The 21099-nt window shown below is 41.1% G+C and overlaps 1 protein-coding gene and 1 non-coding gene across 2 annotated transcripts in view; one reads left to right on the top strand and one right to left on the bottom strand.

Moving 5' to 3' along the window:
• Positions 1 to 738: 738 nt before the first annotated feature.
• The window catches only part of SMCO2 (single-pass membrane protein with coiled-coil domains 2), a 38001-nt gene continuing 17640 nt past the window's right edge, over positions 739 to 21099 (top strand). Inside the window, exons 1-5 of the mRNA XM_065931308.1 lie at positions 739 to 804; positions 8087 to 8224; positions 10692 to 10806; positions 17805 to 17935; positions 18595 to 18744. Of these exons, the coding sequence (XP_065787380.1) occupies positions 8097 to 8224; positions 10692 to 10806; positions 17805 to 17935; positions 18595 to 18744 (524 nt within the window). The 5' untranslated portion in view covers positions 739 to 804; positions 8087 to 8096. The remainder of the gene's footprint in view (positions 805 to 8086; positions 8225 to 10691; positions 10807 to 17804; positions 17936 to 18594; positions 18745 to 21099) is intronic.
• Positions 12140 to 12242, bottom strand: LOC136156767 (U6 spliceosomal RNA). Its single transcript, XR_010661248.1, has one exon. It is a non-coding gene; the product is annotated as a U6 spliceosomal RNA (small nuclear RNA).

Genomic DNA, 21099 nt, shown 5'->3' with positions numbered 1-21099 from the left:
TTACTCCTTTCTAGGTTTAATTCCTGAAATCTCTGGGCCCTCACTTTTGCCAACATAGCCAGGCTTAGGGTTTTAACAGAATCCAAAGTCCTTCTTGATACTAAGGCCATCTCTCAGAACTTACTGGACTGGATCAGGCCAGGTGACAGGCAGTGAGGATAAACTGGGACCACAACTCACTGGGTGGGACAGATACTGGGGGTAGAGCATGCGAGAAAGCCTACTTCTGAACACCTAGACATTATGACAGTGGACGAGAAAAAGTCCTTCGAGAAAAAGTCCTTCAAAAAACTGCCAAGGTTGTGAAATCTAAGATGTGACAATGAGGATGCCCTGTGATTGTGGTCGCTGCTATTTACAAGACCTGCTTGTGCACATGGAGCTTCATTCACAGCATCCATCGTCTAAAAAAAGGGCTTCCCAAAAGGTGGTCTGTGAAACACACTGCCGCGAGCTTAGGTGGAACTCTGGTGGAGTCAAATGACTGTGAGAAACAAAGTGACTCACCAAAGAAATTGTTATTAAGGCTCTATAAATAGAAAAATAAGCACCAAACAAAAACCTTGTAATGAAGAAGCCATACTGAAAGCATTTAGAATACATACTGGTTGGGGGTTTCCCTGGTGGCTCAATCCGTCTGCAAGGCAGGAAACCCCTATTTGATCCCTGGGTCAGGAAGATTCCCTGGAGAAGGAAATGACAACCCATTCCAGCATTCTTGCCTGGAGAGTCCCATGGACAGAGGAGCCTGGTGGTCTACAGTCCATAGGATCTCAAGAGTTCGACATGACTTAGTGACTAAAGGTAAGCACCAGCATGAGATGAGCAACTCATAGTCTCTGAAATTTTGAGAAATGTTAAAAGAACAGAAAGAAAAAATGATGGTAGTTCAAATACACAGGATGAAGGATATTTTTCTACAAGTGGAGAAATAGGACCTGGTTTGCAAAGTGAGGGTACAGAGGCAGAGCTTGAAGATGTAAGACGTATACTGGCAAGCCTTCTCCCTCTAAGAAAGTGTGCACTCCTTCATGGGAAGCCTGAAGTGAATCTGGAAAAGAGTTTTTGAAATTGCAAGAAAATTGATAACTGATGATAGAGGATCCCGCCCTCCCCCATCCCTGCCACCCACAAAAAAATCAAAGGTCTTCAAGGGAGCCTGAAGAAAGGAGAGTGGGAAAGGACTTTCTCTGAGCTCAGAAGGGCAGAGGGAGAGGATGAGGGATATGTGGCGTGTTCTGAATGGAGACGTGCTACACGAGGCGCTGTGTGGTGAGTGGTGGGAAGATTCATGTCAGGCGGTCTCCATCTATGCAGTAATGCGGCGGCTGGGTCACTGCTCACAGAGGGATCCAGTGGGCAGAGTGGTAAAGGAACCGAGCAAGACAGGAAACAGCTGCTGGGGCCCACATGTTTGGGAGGCAACAAGAGATGCATAAAGCTGTGCTGAGGAACAGTGAGAACCCAATGGGAAGAACTGTCCTATATAACAGTTCTTAAGGACACGGTCCCAGGAGCCAGACTAGGCAGTTGAATCCCAGATCCCTCTGTATTTGGAAAGTAGTAAGAGTTAAATTATGTCGTATATGCGACACTTAGAAGAGTGCCTGGCACATTAGTAAACATTCAGTAAGTGTAAGATACTATTATTTCCGGTGTTATTGTTGTTAAGAGCCTCCCAGGGGTCGCTAGTGGTAAAGAACCTGCCTGCCAATACAGGAGACGTATGAGATGCAGCTTTGATCCCTGGATTGGGAAGATCCCCTGGAGCAGGGCATGGCAACCCGCTCCAGTATTCTGGCCTGGGAAATCCCATGGACAGAAGAGCCTGGCAGGTACAGTCCATGGGGTCACAAAGAACTGGACATGACTGAGTGACTTAGCCTGCCTGCATGCATTGCTGTTAAGTTGCAGTGGAACCACTCACAACAGTCTTCCAAAGAAACATGAAGTCACCTAGGACAACCAAAGCTAGGAGCCTAGTAGCTCCTAGCTCTTAATATCAAACAGGAACCCAAGGCTGAAGCTGGGCCACCCAGGCACTGTGAGAGATCGCAACGCAAGGTAATCTGGGTTCCCAGGTAGGAAGGGAGCTTAGGGAAGTCCAGGAGGGACGTGAGACATCTTAGATTAAGTTTCCAGCTGAGGAAACACTCAGAGTGCTGACAATACCTAAAATGTTGCCATAAAAACCATGGCCACCATATATGCATTCATCCCATTTCTTTGACACAATTTCACTGAGTACCTATTACGTACCAGCCCCCTTCTGGTGCTGGGGATGCAGCAGTCAACACACAGAAACATCCCATCTTCAAGGAGCCCACATTCTAGTGGGAGCACTAACAACTGTCCACCCGACCCCAAACTCCTTCCTCACATGATTGCCTCCATATTCCCAGCAAACCAATTAGGCAGGTAGTTTCAGCCCCATTTTTCAGACAAAAGTTTAAATTTTGCTGCAAATCAAATAGCTAATAAATGGCAAGCCCAGATCTCCATCAACAATCTAATTCTAATGTTCATGCTTATAAAGAAAAGTTCTGTGTTTGGTCTTAATGCTGCTGAATAATTTTGGTAGGTGAAGGGGAAAGCCTTACAAGTTGAGGGGATGAGGACCTATAAAGTCAGAATGTTACGTGCTGAATTCCCCAAGAATGATGGGAGAAGATGAGATGTGGGGGGAAATGTAAATTGGCATTGAATTCCTAGAGGAAGTGAAAGTGAGTTGTGGAGGGCAGTAAGAGGAAATGTGGACCTCAAAGGCAAATAGGTGACCGAGCCATAGAGTAGGAGCAGCCCTGGTTTGCAAGTTGATCAACTGCTTCCTCATTCCTGCTGAAGTGGGGAAGGAGTATGTGAAGTTCTGTTCTCCACTGTAGAAGGTCTTGGATGCCTTGTTTAGGCAAGGAGATGAAAGAGCAGACGTGGGAGAAGCTGAAGTTGGAAGATCACCCCAGAGCCTCCTGTCAGACCCCAGTGGATGGATGGTCAGAGGGTTGAGGCCAGGGCAGGATTTCATTTCCAAAGAGTTGGCAAGAGAAGCAAGGAAGCTTGGAGACAGGTTGGAGACACAGGTAAAAGAAAAGCAGGAGAGCACCATGTACCTGGAACCTGGGGAGAGGGGGTTGAAGGGTCACATGTGCTGCATTCTAAGCGGAATGTCAGGGAGGGCAAGTCCAACTGCAAACTCACCTGCCTAGGCGTGCACCCTCATCAATGGCCTCCTCTCTACCTTTGTTGCTGGGGAAAGGAGGACCCAACATCACCAGAACTCTCCAGGGAAACTTGACTGTTTCCAGCCTATCCCACTGAACTTAGAGGTATCTGTGATCACCAGATTGGACGCAGCAAGGATATCACCAGGTATATACAATTTCACAGCCATACCTGCTCATTATAACCATGCCAGGGCCAAGATGACACCAAATTCCTGATTCTTAGTATCATGCTATAGAATTTTTGAGATCCCAAATTGATCAGCTAGCAGGTAGGTAGGCCTGGAGAAAATGTCCAAAAAAATGTAAATTATGGATTTCACCAGCTGTTTTTTGAAACAGTTGTTCTGCTCCTTTTGACTAACACTTCTCCAAATTTGTAACTTTAAAGGTTTTGATGAAGTGTAGAGGGGGAAGGAGGAGGGATTCACTCAGTTGTACCCAAATTCCTAGAGGCCCATAGTGTAAACATATAGGAATGAAGAGCCAAAGTGGAGGAGGGAGAAGGCAGATTCTAGCTGATGAGGCCTAGAGTGCAGGCACTTTCAAACTTGAACAGGGTTAGGAATCCCCTGGGATCTTGTGAAAATGCAGAAGCTGATTCAGTGAGTCTAGGGTGGGATCTGAGATTCAAGCTCGCATTTAATACTGATGCTGCTGATCTACAGACCATACTTTGAGTAGCAAGGACCCACACTACATAACTATTTATAAGATGCTTCAAAAGATGCTTTTATTTTGAGGTAAGAAGGCTGCTAACTGACCCATGAAAACATTGTTTTGCTGTTTAGTCGCTAAGTCGTGTCTGACTCTTTTGCAACCCCATGGACTGTAGCCCGCTAGACTCCTCTCTCCATGGGATTTTCCAGGTAAGGATACAGGAATGGGTTACCATTTCCTTCTTCAGGGGATCCAGAGACACAGGGATTGAACCCTATCTCTTGCATTGCAGGTGAATTCTTTAGCATGAAAACAGAGTGGCATCAAATTTACATTTAATAATAGGATGATTGCAAAACTTGTAGCCAGAATTTACAGATTAAAATTCTGTTTCTACCATTTTCTAGCAATAAAATTTTGGATAAATCATGGATCATTTCTGTCAGTTTCTACTTCTAAAAAAGTAATAAAATCTGCCTTGGTTGACTGACTACACAGGTTGAGATGAAGATTAAAGAAATAACTTAGTGAAAGTGCCTTATAAACTGAAGGTGCTGCACGTGTGTAAGCATATTATTGTTGTTATAATTATTGTAATAGTTGAGGCCAAAGATACCTTACAATAGCTCCCATTTCTATTTTAATTACAAATAGAAAGAAACCATCGCCAAGTGTTTGCATCTATCTGACACTGTTAAGCCCCATTCTACAGATAAGGAAAGGAAGACCTAGAACCTTAAGATTATGCCCAGCTACTATGTATTGATGTTGTGATATGAATTCAGCCTGACTTTCTAAAATCCAAAATCTTTTCTTTTTATTTATGTAGTTGATTGACTTTATTTTTGGCTGTGCTGAGTCTGTTGCTGCACGCAGGCTTTCTCTAGTTGTGGCAAGCAGGGGCTACACTCTAGTTGCAGTGTGTGGGCTTCTCATTGCAGTGACTTCACTTGTTGCAGAGCATGGCCTCAAGAACCAAGCTCAGCGGTCATGGTGCATGGGCTTAGTTGCTCTGAGGCATGTGGAATCTTCCTGGGCCAGTGATCAGACCTGTCCCCTGCATTGGCAGTTGGATTCTTAACCACTGGTCACCAGGGAGGTCATGAAGCTGTTATTCACTGCAATCGGTTGATTCATTGTAGGAAACACCCACTATCATAGAAAAAGATGGTCTAGAACAGGAATTGGCAATTTTTTTTTCCACAAGGGGCCAGAAAGTGAATATTTTAGGCTCTACATGCCAAATTTAGGTCCCTCTTGCAACCATTCCACTCTGTCATAGCAGCACCAAAGCACTCACAGACATGAAGGAGTGGGTGTGGCTGTGTTAAAAAAAAAATTGTTATTTACAGAAACAGAAAGCAGGATGAATTTGGCCTGCAAATGATAGTTTGTGGATCCCTGGTCCAGAAAATTCTGAGTTTTCCAATATGGTAGCCCCTTGCTCCATATGACTATTTAAATTGAAGTGTGTTTGAGTTAAATTAAAATTTCATTTCTCAATTGCATTAGCCACATCTCAATTGCTCATAGGTAGACATAGGTAGCTGGTACTATTGAACTGAACAGTGTAGATAACATGTCTACCATCACAGAAAGTTTTATTGGAGAGCTTGGTCTAGATTATCTTTGGTGTGAGGGAGAAATCCCTTACGAGTAGCTATGAGGACATGCACATTCTGGGTCCTGGCTTTGCTATATGAGTCTAAGTACATTACACCACCTCCCAGAGTCACAGAAAGCAGGGTTAATCCCTTTGAATCCTCCCGCCAATGCAGGAGCTGAAGGAGACATGAGCTTGATTCCTGGGTTTTGAAAGAACCCCTGAAGGATGAAATGGCAACCCACTCCAGTATTCTTGCCTGGGAAATCCCACAGACAGAGGTGCTCAGCCGGCTACAGTCCATGGGGTCGCAAAAGAGTTGGACATGACTTAGTGACTGAACAACAATGAAATCTTCTTCAGTGTGCTGTTGTGGGAACTGGATAAGAAGGGCTTCCCTGGAGGCTCAGACTATAAAGAATCCACCTGCAATGCAGGAGACCCAGGTTCGATCCCTGGGTCAGAAAGATCCCTTGGAGATAGGAATGGTTACCCACTCCAGAATTCTTGCCTGGAGAATCCCATGAACAGAGGAGGCTGGTGGGCTACAGTCCATGGGATGACAAAGGGCCAAACACAACTAAATGACTAAGCATGCACACAGATAAAGAAATGTGTGAGAGGCACTTTGTGATTTATTAGGAGCTGCATGAACATAAGCCATCATTAGGACTCTGTTGTTTGAAATGTGAGAAAATGTTTGGGGGCAGAATTTGTGAAGCTACTTGATTTGAGAGGAAGAGATTTTCCTTTAAATCAACCAAATGGAAGCCATTAGGATGCCAAAGAGTTACCAAAATAAGGAAATCTTATTATTTGTAGCATATTCTAATTTTTGGACTTGAAAGAGACACAAAACTCAGCAGAACTCAGTGATCACTCAGCTTACAGAGTTTGGAATTGCCTTGGTAATGCTTACCATCTTTAGAACATAGACAAACTGTCCGGATGGAAGCTATATGAGATTCGGCAGATCACAGTGTCCTTCCTGAAAGAGATCAAAGATTTATTCTTTTTTGTCACACTCTAGGTTCTGGCATCTTCCTGTAGCTTCTCCTTCACAGGAGTCCCCTTTGCCCCACATCCACTGTGGGTCCCCCATAGGTCAAAGATGAAGCTCAGGACTTCCCTGGTGGTCCAGTAGTTAATTATTTGCCTGCCAATGCAGGGAACATGGGCTTGATCCCTGGTCCAGGAAGATGTCACATGCCGCGGAGCAACTAAGGCCATGCACCACAACTACTGGAGCCTGTGTGCCTAAAGTCTGTGCTCTGCAACAAGAGAAACCACTGCAATGAGAAGCCCACACACTGCAAGGAATAGTAGCAACTAGAGAAAGCCTGTGTGCAGCAATGAAGACAAACATTTTTTTAAAAAAGATAAAGCTCAGTTTTGCCACAGACTGATTGGCCAGCGCTTGGTTGCCCAGATGATTCCAGTGTCTCTCCCTCCATCCGTTCCTAATCATAGCCATAAATCACTCTTCTAGGAAGATGCTTGCCAATCACTTCCTGTTTTGTCAGTCTACAGTCCCCTCTGTCCCTTAGGAATTCTGTCTCTCAAGGTCCTGAGGTCCAGACCTCCCTCTGTGACAATTTACTATGGTCACCCATTTGAGTGCCCAGAGGAGAAGATTTCTTGCTGTTTAAGGCTGGGTACAATCCTCTGATCCCTGCTTGTTCTGGTGGCTCAGATGGTAAAGAATATGCTTGCAATGCAGGAGACCCAGGTTTGATCCCTAGGCTGGGAAGAAGAGAATGACAGAAGAAAAGAGAATGGCAACCCAACCCCACTCCAGAATTCTTGCCTGGAGATTCACCATGAACAGAGGAGGCTGGTGGGCTGCAGTCCATGGGGTCACAAAGAGTCAGATACGACGGAAGGACTAACACACAACCCTCTGATCTCTGCTCATTACTACCAGTTACATTTCACTTAAATACTTTCTTGTGGCTTTTCATTTGAGCTTTCCAGAATCTGTCTCACCCTTTCTACCTTCTTTCCTATTTCCTTTCACTATGATTTTTCTCACTACTTACATACTCTTAACAGTTCAGTTCTTTGCTGAAGGCAAAGGCAGGAAGTTTCTTGTTCTCATACACAGTTACTGGGTATATACTATATAGTGGTTGAAACTTTAAGAAAGAAATTTGGGAATATTTTTCTAAATCCTTAAAAAATCAGTATATCATATTACCAGGAGTTCCACTTCTAAGTATTCTAAGTAAGTAATAAAGATGCACTGAAAATTCCCAAACAGGGATATTCATTACTATATTGATTGTGTGTTATTTGCTCAGTCATGTCCGACTCTTTGCAACCCCATGAACTGGAACCTGCCAGGCTCCTCTGGCCATGGAATGTCCCAGGCAAAAATACTGGAGTAGATTGCCATTTCCTTCTCCAGGGGATCTTTCCAACCCAGGGATTGAACCTGGGTCTCCTACATCACAGGTAGATGCTTTACTGTCTGAGCCACCAGAGAAGCCCACGATATTGTTTATAGTAGTGAAAAACGAGAAAGAACTTACTTGTCCACAGTATGAAAAGAGTAAAACAAACATCAGCTTTACAAATACAAAGAAATATACTATCGTCCCTGCAGTGCTGAAGAGATGGCGCTCATGAAGCTAGGTGATGAGATGCCTCTGCAGATGAAGCCAGTTGGGAAGGAGCAAGAGTTGACAGAGAAAAACAATGGCTTTCTTCAAAACATCGATGTGGCTGAAGGCACAACTCAGAAGTAAGTCAGGGCTGAGCTCCCAGGGGTCCTTTGTGCAGTCTTGTCTGGAGACTTCCTCAGGCTGGTAGGACCAAAGGATGAGATTTCCAAGTTCAGGGTTTGGGTTGACAACCTTCTCTACAATTCTTCTAGTTCTGACCTAATGAGTATCTAGTGTTGTAGTTCCAATGAGACAGAAAGGGACCTACGGTCAGAAACTAGGCAGATAGCTGTCAATAGGAATTGTCAAGATTCTAGTTTCCATTTGTGTAAAAATGTTGATGTATTGTACTTTCATTATCTTCTCCTGCTAAAGACATCAACCATTTAAAATGGTTTCTAGAGTAGAGGAAGTACAAATATTCATATAAATACATATATGCATTTGTCAACATATGATAACATTGTATATTATAAAAATGGTTTACAACCTTTTTAAGTCAAAAGAAATTTTTTAAAGGAAAAGGTTTCTCAGAACCTCTCATATGTCAAAAAAGCTGCTACATCAAAGATGTTTTAAAATTCATTTATAACTTATTAATAACAGTAGCATATACATTTGGAAACATTCAGCAGTATTTTTTAAATCTATAGAAATGTACATTGATTCCAGGACCACTTTCTCTGGAGGATGAGAGAGCCCCCCACCTCAAGTTTCAAGACCTATAGATAAGAAACTACTGTCATAAGCCTTCATCACTTGTATATTATGATTCATTCAAAAGTATATGTGAGTATGTGTGTGTGTGTGTGTACACATCTATACACATACATGCAGTCCAGCAAAATAACAATAGTCTAATAGATAACGGGCAAGGGATTATCAACACAATTACCACAACAAAGGAAATGCAAATGAGTTTTATACACACAGGCAAAGATGTTCAACCTCTGATAAAAAGAGATTAAAACTACCATGATAAGCCAGTTTAAGTTTACCAGATTGACCAAGATCAAAAACTTTTCTAATACATGATTTTAGAAAAGAATGGGAAAACAGGAACACTCATCATTTTTTTCTGGAATTTTAAATGGATTTAGCAACCTTAAAGCATAATTTGGTAAACTCTATCAAAATTTTGGGCTTCCCAGGTGGCATAGTAGTAACGAATTTACCTGCCAAAGCAGGAGACACCAGAGATTCAGGTTTGATCCCTGGGTTGGGAAAATTCCCTAGAAGTGGAAATGGCAACCCACTCCCATATTCTTGCCTAGAAAATTTCCTGGACAGAGGAGCCTGGCAGACTATAGTCCATGAGGTAGCAAAGAGTAGACATGACTGAGCTACTGAGCACACACACACACATTTTAAACGTGTATGTGTCTATTAAGTCAGCAATTCTATTGTAGAGTTTATTCAATAGATATTCTTGCATATATACACATAGATGTGTAGGAATATTCCTTGCAGCATTGTTTGTAGTGGTAATTGATTAGAAACAATGCATATAAACATTAATAGAGAACTGATTAGCAAATTATGATATAGCCTCAGGAGGGAATACCATATAACGATGTTTAAAATGAGGCAGCTCTATAAGTACTAATATGAAATGGACTCCAAAAGAAGTAATTAAAAAAGAAATGTAAAGTACAGTGTATGTGTATCAGTCACTCAGTCATGTCTAACTCTTTGCCACTCCATGGACTGTAGCCCTCCAGGCTCCTCTGTCCATAGAATTCTCCAGGCAAGAATACTGGAGTGGGTGACCATCTCCTTCTTCAGGGGATTTTTCTGACCCAGAGATTGAACCCTGGTCTCCTGCATTGCAGGTGGGTGCTTTACTGTCTGAACTTCTACAGAAGCCCTATAAAGTACAGTAAGTGTATGTAAAATCCTCTAATTTGTATTTTTAAATGCATATATATATTTACATAAACATAGCTGCTTATTTATGCATAGAATCTCTGTGGAAGAATAAATAAACTACTGAATGTTGGGAGGAGGACATCTCAGGGCCTAGACATCATGATGGTAGCATAGACTTCCTCCTTTCCTGTGAACCATAGGACACTCTTCTTTGGAAGGGGGTGCCATGCTGCATGGCTTATGGGGTCTTAGTTCCCCAAGCAGGGGTCAAACCCAGGCCTTCAGCAGTGAAATTGTGGAGTTCTAACTGCTGAACTACCAGGGTTTTACCATATGATACTTTTTAACTCTACTTTTAAAAGAAGAATATTTATTATTTGTTTATTTTACACATACATTTGCACACACACAGTATGTTTGTGCAGTGGCTTTAGAATTCAGAATCTCACTGTTAAATTATTTATTAAGTCAGTCAACAAATATTTATCCAGCCTCTATTTCTATCTCAAGTAATACACTGCACTAGACTTTATTCACACAGAATAAAATCAGTACAATAGTAGAAGGTGCTTTTAGGGGCCAGAAAGATCCAGGTGTTCTTCCTCTAGAAATGTCTGGGGCAGGCTTAAACTGTAGACTAAAGACATAATAACAACATCTCCATCATGTGACTTACAGTTTGCTAAGGGAAATTACCAGAATGGACCACAACTTGGACAGAACAGATGAGGAAGACATTTTCTCTGAAAACTGTCAAACTGACTTCCTTCAAGATTTGGAGACTAAAAAATGGGTAAGGGACAGACTTAAACATCATTATCTTTGGTGTGGGGGAGAAATCCCTTACGAGGAGCTGTGAGGACATGGACGTTTGTCTTTTTGTGTTTCTTTTTCTTGGGGATGGTTTGGGTCACTGCCTCCTATACAATGTCATGAACCTCCGTCCATAATTCATCAGGCACTCTTGTCCATCAGATTGAATCCCTTGAATGTATTTGTCACTTCCACAGTATAATTGCAAGGGATTTGATTTAGGTCATCGTAAAGGATTTGATTTCTCCAGATATGTGCCCAAAAGTGGGACTGCAGGCTCATATGGTAACTTCATTTTTAGCTTTTTAAGGAACATCCATGGACTTTCCAGTTAGCTCAAACGATAAAAGAATCTGCCTGCATTGCAGGAGACCTGGGTTTGATCCCTGGGTCAGGAAGATCCCCTGGAAAAGGGCATGGCAACCCACTCCAGTATTCTTACCTGGAGAATTCCATGGACAGAGGAGCCTGGGAGGCTATGGTCCATGGGGTCTCAAACAATATACAGTGCCACCAACACTGTAGGAGGGTTCCTTTTCCTCCCCACCCTCTCCAGCGTTGGTTACTTGCAGACATTTTGATGATGGACATTCTGATTGGTGTGAGGTGATACCACTTTTCTGTTTAATTATGTCCCATTTGTTTATTTTTGCTTTTATTTTATTTTTCACCTTAGGCAGATCGCAAAAAAAAATATTGCTGCAATTTATGTCAAAGTGTGTTCTGCCTATGTTCTCTTCTAACAATTTACCATGTTGAGTTTATTTTTGTATATGGCATAAGGAAATGTTCTAATCTCATTGTTTTACATGTGACTCTCCAGGTTTTCCAGCACCACTTATTGAAGGGACTGTCTTTTCTCCATTGTATATTCTTCTCTTCTTAGTTAAAGACTAATTAACCATAGATGTGTGGGTTTATTTCTGGGCTCTCTATTCTGTTCCATTGATCTAGTACCATGCTGTTTCAATTATTGTAGTCTTGTTGTGTAGTCTAAAGTCTGGAAGGGTGATACCTTCAGCTTTGTTCTTTTTCTCAGGATTGTTCTGGTAATTTAGGGTCTTTTTTGTGGTTCCATATAAATTTTAGTATTATTTGTTTTAGTTCTATGAAAAATGTCCTGGGTAAATAATATTAATTCTTCCAACCCAAGATCACAGAATATCATTCCATTTCTTGTATCATCTTCAATTTCCTTCATTATTTTTTTAATATTTTTCAGAGTATAGGTCTTTATTCTCTTTGGTTATTTATTCCTAGGTGTTTTATTCCTTTTGAAGCAATTTTAAATAAGTTTTTTTTTAACTTTCTCAAAAAATGTGGAACATTTCATGAATTTGTATGTCATCCTGTTCAGGGGCCATGTTAATCTCTGTATCATTCAAATATTAGTATATATACTGCTGAAATGAGCACTAATTGACTCTTAATTCAGTCTGAACCTCTCTCAGTCTTTGAAATTCAGTCATCTAGCTGACACGAATGGAGAAACTTGGCGCTGGAATTTGTCATGGAAAGAGTTTATGTTTTCATTTAGTTCAAAGCAAATGCATGACTAAGATTCCTTTTATTATTGATGTGCAAATCTCCCCTATAGATTCCCCCAGGTTATTGGCCATAGAGGAAGGTGGTTTCCAATCTGTGGAGTGGGTATTTCCTATTCTGAGGCTTATTCAACCCTCAAAGGAAGTCCAGGATTAATCTTTTTGTCTACTTCTCTTTTGAATACATTTTGGTCTTGGGGATAGCCAGCCGACTCTACAATCCTTATAAGGAAGAGTCCTCAAAGAACATCCCAAGCTGGACTTTACTTTCAAGGATTCTGCAGTAAGGGGGAAGAAAAGAATCAAAAGAAATAGAAGTGGGACTTCCCTGGTGGTCCAGTGGCTAAGACTCTGAGCTCACAATGCAGGACGTTCGATCCCTGGTCAGGGAACTAGATCCCACATGCTACAACTAACAGTCCGCATGCTGCAACTGAAAGATGCCACATGCTGCAACAACAGAAGATCCTGAGTACTGTAACTAAATCTGGTACAGCCAAATAAATAAATAAAAATAAATACAGAGAAAAAAAATAGAAGAAGATAGAAGATGTGAAGGGATAGAGTTAGATGTGTGGAGTATAGATAATAATGAGATAGACAAAAGGTGGAAAGAGACAGATACCCATTACAAAAAATAATAATAATAATAATAGGAACTGAATTAGAAGAGGAGTTTTAAAGTGGGGAAAGAAATAGGGAAAATGAGATGTGGGAGCCGTGAACTTAGTGAACACATAAACTGAAGGTAAAACTCTATAAATACTGTTATCTGTTTCTTTGTGGAGTCCTTGTCACTGGACTCCAGGGAAATGTTCCTATCATTAGTCAGTGAACAATGATACTATCACTTGTTGGCCTAGGATAGAATAAGTCTAGTTAGATAATAAAATTATTCACTCTGTAAGATTTATCAAATAGTCTACACTGGCAGGGTATATGAAGGGTATAATGCCTTCATTATTATAGACTATTTCTTACAAACTTCAGGTCAGGGCATTAAGATTTAAGAAAATATTTTTTAAAATTTATGCTTGTATTTCTTTATGTTCGTATATTTATATGGGAAATCCTTTAATTACAGAAAAATAAATCACATGCAGTCACATAATTAACAAATAATTATTAATAAATTTAGCTCTCTGCTGAAAAAAAAGGACAAATAAATGACTTCTTAAGGAAGAAATCTTTTCCTTTTATTCTCTGAAAGCAAACCAGAAGGTCTCTACTTTGCATAATCTTACATTTGTCTTTTATAAGAGAAAGATTTAAAGGACAATTTCAGAAAATGGACAAACAGTTAAGAGGAGCAAAAAAAGATCAATTGTTGGTTTAATTAACAAAATAGCCTTTTTAGTTAGACTGCCAAAACTGCCGTGTCTAACCGTCAAAGCCCCCTAAAACACTTAGAAATGAAGATTTTGCTCTGGTTTCCCATTTTAAGTCCCTGGCACTGCTATCAGTTCAGTTCAGTTCAGTTGCTCAGTCATGTTGGACTCTTTGCGACCCCATGAATCGCAACACACCAGGCCTCCCTGTCCATCACCAACTCCTGGAGTTCACCCAAACCCATGTCCATCAAGTCGGTGATGCCATTCAACCATCTCATCCTCTGTCATCCCCTTCTCCTCCTGCCCTCAATCTTTCCCAGCATCAGGGTCTTTTCAAATGAGTCAGCTCTCCGCATCAGGTGGCTAAAGTATTGGAGTTTCAGCTTCAGCATCAGACCTACCAATGAACACCCAGGACTGATTTCCTTTAGGATGGACTTGTTGGATCTCCTTGTAGTCCAAGGGACTCTCAAGAGTCTTCTCCAACACCACACTTTGAAAGCATCAATTCTTTGGTGCTCAACTTTCTTTATAGTCCAACTCTCACATCCATACATGACCACTGGAAAAACCATAGCCTTGACTAGATGGACCTTTTTTGGCAAAGTAATGTCTCTGCTTTTCACTATGCTGTCTAGGTTGGTCATAACTTTCCTTCCAAGGAATAAGTGTCTTTTAATTTCATGGCTGCAATCACCTTCTGCAGTGATTTTGGACCCCAGAAAAAAAAAGTCAGCCATTGTTTCCACTGTTTCCCCATCTACTTGCCATGAAGTGATGGGACCGGATGCCATGATCTTAGTTTTCTGAATGTTGAACTTTAAGCCAACTTTTTCACTTTCCTCTGCTATATATGGTGCCAATTTCAGATGCCAGGTCAGTGAGCAGGCTTTCCTATTTCCTGCTTTTGTTTGCATCTCTCACAAACATAATGTATTTATATAACCACTTATTGCGGATCCACTATGTGCTAGGAGAAGGGGACGACAGAGGATGAGATGGTTGGATGGCATCATCCACTCAATGGACATGAGTTTGAGCAAGCTCCAGGAGATGATGGACAGGGAAGCCTGGCGTCCTGCAGTCCATGGGCTCGCAAAGAGTCAGAGAAGACTGAGCGACTGAACAACAACAAATGTGCTAGGATATATATATATGTGTGTGTGTGTATATATGTGTATGTATGTATATATATATAATATAAATTATATAAATATTATATATATATATAATATAAATTATATAAATATAATTCTTTCCCTTCAGTGAGCTCACACACTAGGAGGGGCTCAGGCAAGAACAAGCGTGTGTATGAAAAAATCCTCCCTAGAAGTAGCAGATGTGCTAATGAAGTACACAGGAGGGAGGGCTTAAGACTGGGGATATGACAACTGAGTTTTGAAGGATGATCTAGGTAGAAGAAAAGCATTTCAGAAAGAAGGCACAGCACATGCAAAGATAAAGGAGTCAAAGAGAAACAGTGTTGTGAGAGAGGAAGGCTGCAGGAAAAGGCATGACAGGCAAGCAGGCAGGCAGGATGCTGAGGTCGGGATAGAGCAGGATGCAGGCGGGAAGTCAGGACACCAATAGGAGTCAGGAACTGATGAGGACTTGAGATAGGGCCCCGACTGGGATGCCATGAACAGAGATGCAGGGAGGATGGGGGAAAAGGACACTGACTGAAAAGATAAGTATTAGTGGATACTGTACTAAGTGGATATGAAATGGTAATGAGGAGGGAAAAGAATGTCTCCCATGACAATTCAAGGACTTCTTCCAGTCTTCAGAAAGAGACATCTGGATGAATGGGGGGCCATATGCAAGGGTGGGGAACTGGACAAGCTGAAGGGAAATATGATGAGTTTCTTTTTTTACTTTCTGAGGAACATGAGTTCTTCCAAAAGCTGCACATAAATGGAAAGTAATGCCTTTAGCTTCCCTTGTGGCTCAGCTGGTAAAGAATTCGCCTGCAACATGGGAGACCTGGGTTTGATCCCCGGGTTGGGAAAATCCCCTGGAGAAGGGAAAATACCCACTCCAATATTCTGGCCTGGAGAATTCCATGGACTGTATAGTCCTCGGGGTCACAAAGAGTTGAACATAACTGAGCAACTTTCACTTTCACTTTCAATGCCCGTGGTTTAGTCGCTAAGTCGTGTCCGACTCTTGTGACCCCATGAACTGTAGCCCGCCAGGTTCCTCTCTCCATGGGATTTTCCAGGCAAGAATCCTGGGGTGGATTGCCATTTCCTTTTCCAGGGGATCTTCCCGACCCAGGAGTCAAACCTGGATTTCCTGCACTGCAGGCAGATTCTCTACTGACTGACCTATGAGGGAAGCCCTTAGACTGTGTATTTTATGCAACATTAGTCTGTTATTTTAAAAACATACACATTTCTTTATGTGTTTAGTCCTGTAGGTTTTATTTAGTCCTATAGATTTTATTTACTTATTTTTAAAGTCCTTACTGAATTTGTTACAATATTGCTCCCGTTTTATGCTTTGGGTTTTTTTTGGCCACAAGGCCTGTGGGATCCTGACTCCCTGACCAGGGACTGAACTCATACTCTACATTAGAAGGGAAAGTCCTAACCACAGGACCATCAGGGAAGTCCTAGTCTCATAGATTTTTTTTTTTTAAACTCTTTTTATTTCTATTTCTTGCCTTTTGACTCTTTTGTGATATGTTAACTACTACAGTAAAATGACTGATGAAGATGAAATGTTAGAGATTATTGGACATAGACCTCTAGAGATGGCCTGGCCCAGTTTTCTTACTAGGCCAGGAAGCTGAGCTGTATGGTGGTTAAATGACTTGTTCAACACTCACAGCAGTAGAACCAGACTTAGACCTCCAGTTCTCTGCTTCCCAATGTGGTTGTCTTTCTCTACATCACAGTATTTCTGCTGCTTTTGAATATCCTGGCCAAAGATTTAGTGGAAAGAAATTCAAATTGTGGATGCCTTTTATTTACAAAGAGATATAGTGGAGATATAAAAAATAGTGGAAATAGTGGAGTCACATCATACTTGGAAAATCCAGCCTTGGTTTCTTCACCTGTAAATGTGGTAATAATCCTTCATCTCTGGTGAGGCACCAGTGGGTTGTGAAAGCCCCAGAGATAGGAACTAGGTATTCCTTAATCTGAACCCAAGTCCTAGATACAATGAAAAGAGCCATGGTTTGAGAATCAGAAAACCTAGTTCAAGTTCTAGTCCATATACTTACCAGCCATATGGGTTGGTTTCTTGTGGTAGCTATAACAAGTTAGACTTGGTGGTTTAAAGCCACAAAAAAATGTATTCTGTCATAGTTCTGGAGGCCAACAATCCAAAATCAAGGGGTCAGCGAGACCACACTTCCTAGGAAGGCTTTTGGGGAGAATTTTTCCATTTCTCTTCCAGGTTTTGGTGACTCCAGGCATTCCTTAGTTTGTGGCTGCATAAACTTCAATGTGCGTCCATCTCCACATGAATTTCTCTCTCTATGTCTTCTCCTCTTCTGTTTCTCATTAGGACACTCATCATAGGATTTAGGACCCACCCAGGTAATCCAAGGTAATCTCATCTCAAAATCATTATTAACGTCATTGCATCTGCAAAGACCCTTTTTTCCAAACAAGGTCACATTCGCAGGGGGATTAGTATTAGGATATAGACATATCTTTTGGGGGGGTCATCACTTAAGTCGCTGCACCATGTGATCTTGGCCAAATCACTAAATATGAATGAATGGCCTAGGGAATTTCATTACCTGCATTTATCCATGTCAGGGCTGTCATTTAAAGGATGATGTGCTCAAAAGCAATTTGTAGAGGTAGGTGAATGCTGCTCCTATTGACTTGGCCAATAATCTGTACAGGTGTATCAATAAGAGGTTGATCTGTTCTCCCTACTCTCTACATTTCCGCCCCAGCCTTCCTCTGTCACAGAGCAGGGGGAATGTCAGCCTACCTCACAAATGCATCAGAGGACTCCAGCCTCAGAAAGGGTAGTGTGCTTGCCCCCAGAGGCTAGGGCATGGGTACCATAGATGGACCACCACCTCTTGTGATAACCCTTCTGTTCTGCTTTGCTCCCTTTATAATCTTTATCAGGATAAGTTGGAGCTGAAGGCTGGGCATGGCCAGGACCTGCAGAGTGAACAGGATGAGCAAGAAAGCGATCACGTTCAACATGAAGATCCCCAAACATCTACATCTTTGCAGTTTTCAGAGGAGAACATCCTTGAAGAGTAAGCCTTGGTGAATGCAAGAGGGAACACTGAATGGTGTATTGTGGAGGGGAGCATGAAACTTAGCAAAGAGCTTATGGAACGCTTAGAAGATTTAAAATCAGTATGTGTCTTGAACCACAAGACAATCACATACACAAGTAACTACCTACCTATTCCAGCAAGAAAGATGAAGAGGGATGTAGGGAGACCATGGGGTTCTCTTTGCATGCTTTTCTTTGGACCCTGGACTTATTACACATCTCATCACTCTTAGATAATTTTCTAGAGATGAAAAATATTGTAATTATTATTAAAAATGTATGGTTAAATCCTTATGGACCCTTTCCCTATGTATTAATATAACTTCTTTTCCTTCATCCAGATGTAACCACCATCCTGAAATCAACACTTAACATTCATTCCATGCAGAGAAATTAAAAATATATCTACATTGTTTACTGAATGGAAAACATACTTTATTTTCTCCAGCCTTAAAAAAGTCTGTTAAAACGGGTATTAAATAAATGTCCAAACTCCTTTCTTAAAGCCTAAATGCCTACCTGGCCTATTTTGGCGAATAAGCAGACTTATTTGCCACCTACAGAAAGAGGGTTTCAGGCTTTTTAAGGTGTTTCCCATTTTCTACCTTAAAACTGATCATAATTATATCTCTGTAGGAGTCAGGAAAACATGTTCTTCCAGCTTAACCACTGGAATACACGGATGGGTCTACAAGTGAAAGAACTTGGAGCTGAGCATATAGGCTGGATGGAGAAGATTAAAAATATTATACAAAACATAAGCCTAACAGAAAACACAGTGAAGAGGTAATTGTAGGGTGTTGGGGTGGGTCAGAAAATAATGAAAAGTTTCATAGCTTCAGAAATTTACAAAACTACAGGTTTAACGTGGTAACGTCTTTAGGATAAGAAGTATATGTGCTAAGTCACTTCAGTCATGTCTGACTCTTTGCGACCCTATGGACTGTAGCCCACCAGGCTCCTCTGTCCACGGGATTCTCCAGGCAAGAATCCTGGAGTGGGTTGCCCTTTCCTTCTCCAGGGGATCTTCCCAACCCTGGGACTGAACCTGTGCCTCTTGTCTCCTGCATTGACAGGTGCATTCTTTACCACTAGCACCATCTGGGAAGACCTGGGAAGCAAAAGGCCTTAGAATTAAAAGTCATGTCACAGAATCTCGAAGCCTACATCAAAGTTATCTGCATTTTTGCTCTCTCTTCTCTCAAGGGAAGGACTGCCCTCAGAGATTCTCTCCTTGAAGCCACATGAACAGTTATCAAAAGGACATATTGAGGTTTCCAGTGATCCTTGAGTTTTATCCAGTATTGTCCAAAGGAATCCAACCAGTATGACATGAAAAAACTGTTAAAATGTGCTTGAAAATGCATATTTGAATTCAAGTTACAAGTTTCAAGATGAAACAGAAATGACAAAGTTGTTATTTATGCAGTCACTGGCATAGGGACTGGACTTTGGAGTCAGAGGGACCCAGGTTTGAATCTTGATATTGACCTTTTTGGATAGGTTAATCAACTTTTTTTTTTTAAGACTTGACTCTCCTCATCTATAAAGAAGTAATGATAGCCACCTCATTGGCTTATTGCAGGTACTAAACAAAATGCCATGTGTGAAGCATTTAATACAGTCAGTACCTGATATATAATAGCAATTAATAAATGGAAGCTATTTTAAGAAATAATTCCTCTGGCCATCTGAATCTTCCTACCACATTCCAAACTCTTTCCTACTGCAGAGCTACTCTTCTAGATGTTTCTTTGCCTTTCAGTTAAGCATCTTCTTTATATTCAGTTAAGCATCACCATACCTTTAGCTAAACATCTCTATATCAGCTTTCTAACTATCCTATTCAAGGTACTCCCCTCCTTTTTCTTCCAGAGCATGAATAATAGTTGGATTTTAAAAGATTCTGTGTTTTTATTAATTCAAACTCGGCACATTAAAGTTTCTTTCCATGGGAATTCCCTGCTGGTCCAGTGGTTAAGACTCCACTCTTTCACTGCAGAGGGCATGGGTTCAATCCCTAGTTAGAAAACGAAAGATCTCACAAACTGTGTGGTATGGCCAAAAACTTTTTTTTCCCATTTTAAAACTAAGTTATAATTTACCTACTGTAAAGTTATATCTTTTATTGTACAGTTCTGCAAGTTTTGAAAAATGCATACTATTGTTTAGCCACCACGGTGAAGATAAAGAACACTTTCATCACTCCCCACATCCCTCATACTCCTTTATAGTTAACACCTCTCCCCAGGGTGCTAGTGACCACTTATCTATTCTCTGTCTGAACAGTTCTGCCTATTCTAGAATAGTGGAATTACATAAGTGGAATTACACAGCATATAGCCTTTTGAGTCTACCATCTTTCCTTAGCATAAAGAATGTAATTTGAGGTTCATCCATGTTCTACACAATAATAATTTGTTCATTTTTGTTGTTGCTGAACAGTATTCCCTTATATAATTATGCTGCAATTTATTCTTTCACTAACTGAGGCATATTTAGGTTTTTTTTTTAAGCAATAATTAATAAAGACACTGTAAACATTCACTTGAGTCTACCCTGGAGGCTCAGTAGTGAAGAATCTGCCTGCCAACGCAGGAGATGTGGTTTCAATCTCTGGGTAGGGAGATTCCCCTTTATATGGAACTGGCAACCCACTCCAGAAGCTTGCCTGGGTAATCCCAGGGACAGAGGAGCCTGTCTTCTAGTAGGCTACAGTTTATGGGATCTCAGAAGAGTTGGACATGACTTAGCAACTAATACAGTAAAATACCACCACACTACCATGATTACTGTAGCTTTATATGAAGTCTTTAAATCAGGTAGTGAGTGCTATTCAGTTTTGTTCTAATTTTTTTCTAAGTCAAATACTAATTTTTATTACCTGGTTTTATTCCTTTTCTTTTTTAAATTAAAATTTTATTTTATGCTGGAGTATAATTGATTAACAACGTGTTAGTTTCAGCTCAGTTCACTTCAGTCACTCAGTCATGTCCGACTCTTCATGACTGCATGGACTACAGCACGCCAGGCTTCCCTGTTCATCACCAACTCCCAGAGCTTGCTCAAACTTATGTCCATCAAGTCACTGATGCCATCCAACAATCTTATCATCTGTTATCCCCTTCTCCTCCTGCCTTC

The sequence above is a fragment of the Muntiacus reevesi genome, chromosome 1 (assembly GCF_963930625.1).
Source record: "Muntiacus reevesi chromosome 1, mMunRee1.1, whole genome shotgun sequence".
Classification (NCBI taxonomy): domain Eukaryota; kingdom Metazoa; phylum Chordata; class Mammalia; order Artiodactyla; family Cervidae; genus Muntiacus; species Muntiacus reevesi.
Note: the sequence above shows the minus strand (reverse complement) of the source record. Positions and strands in the feature narration are given on the sequence as shown.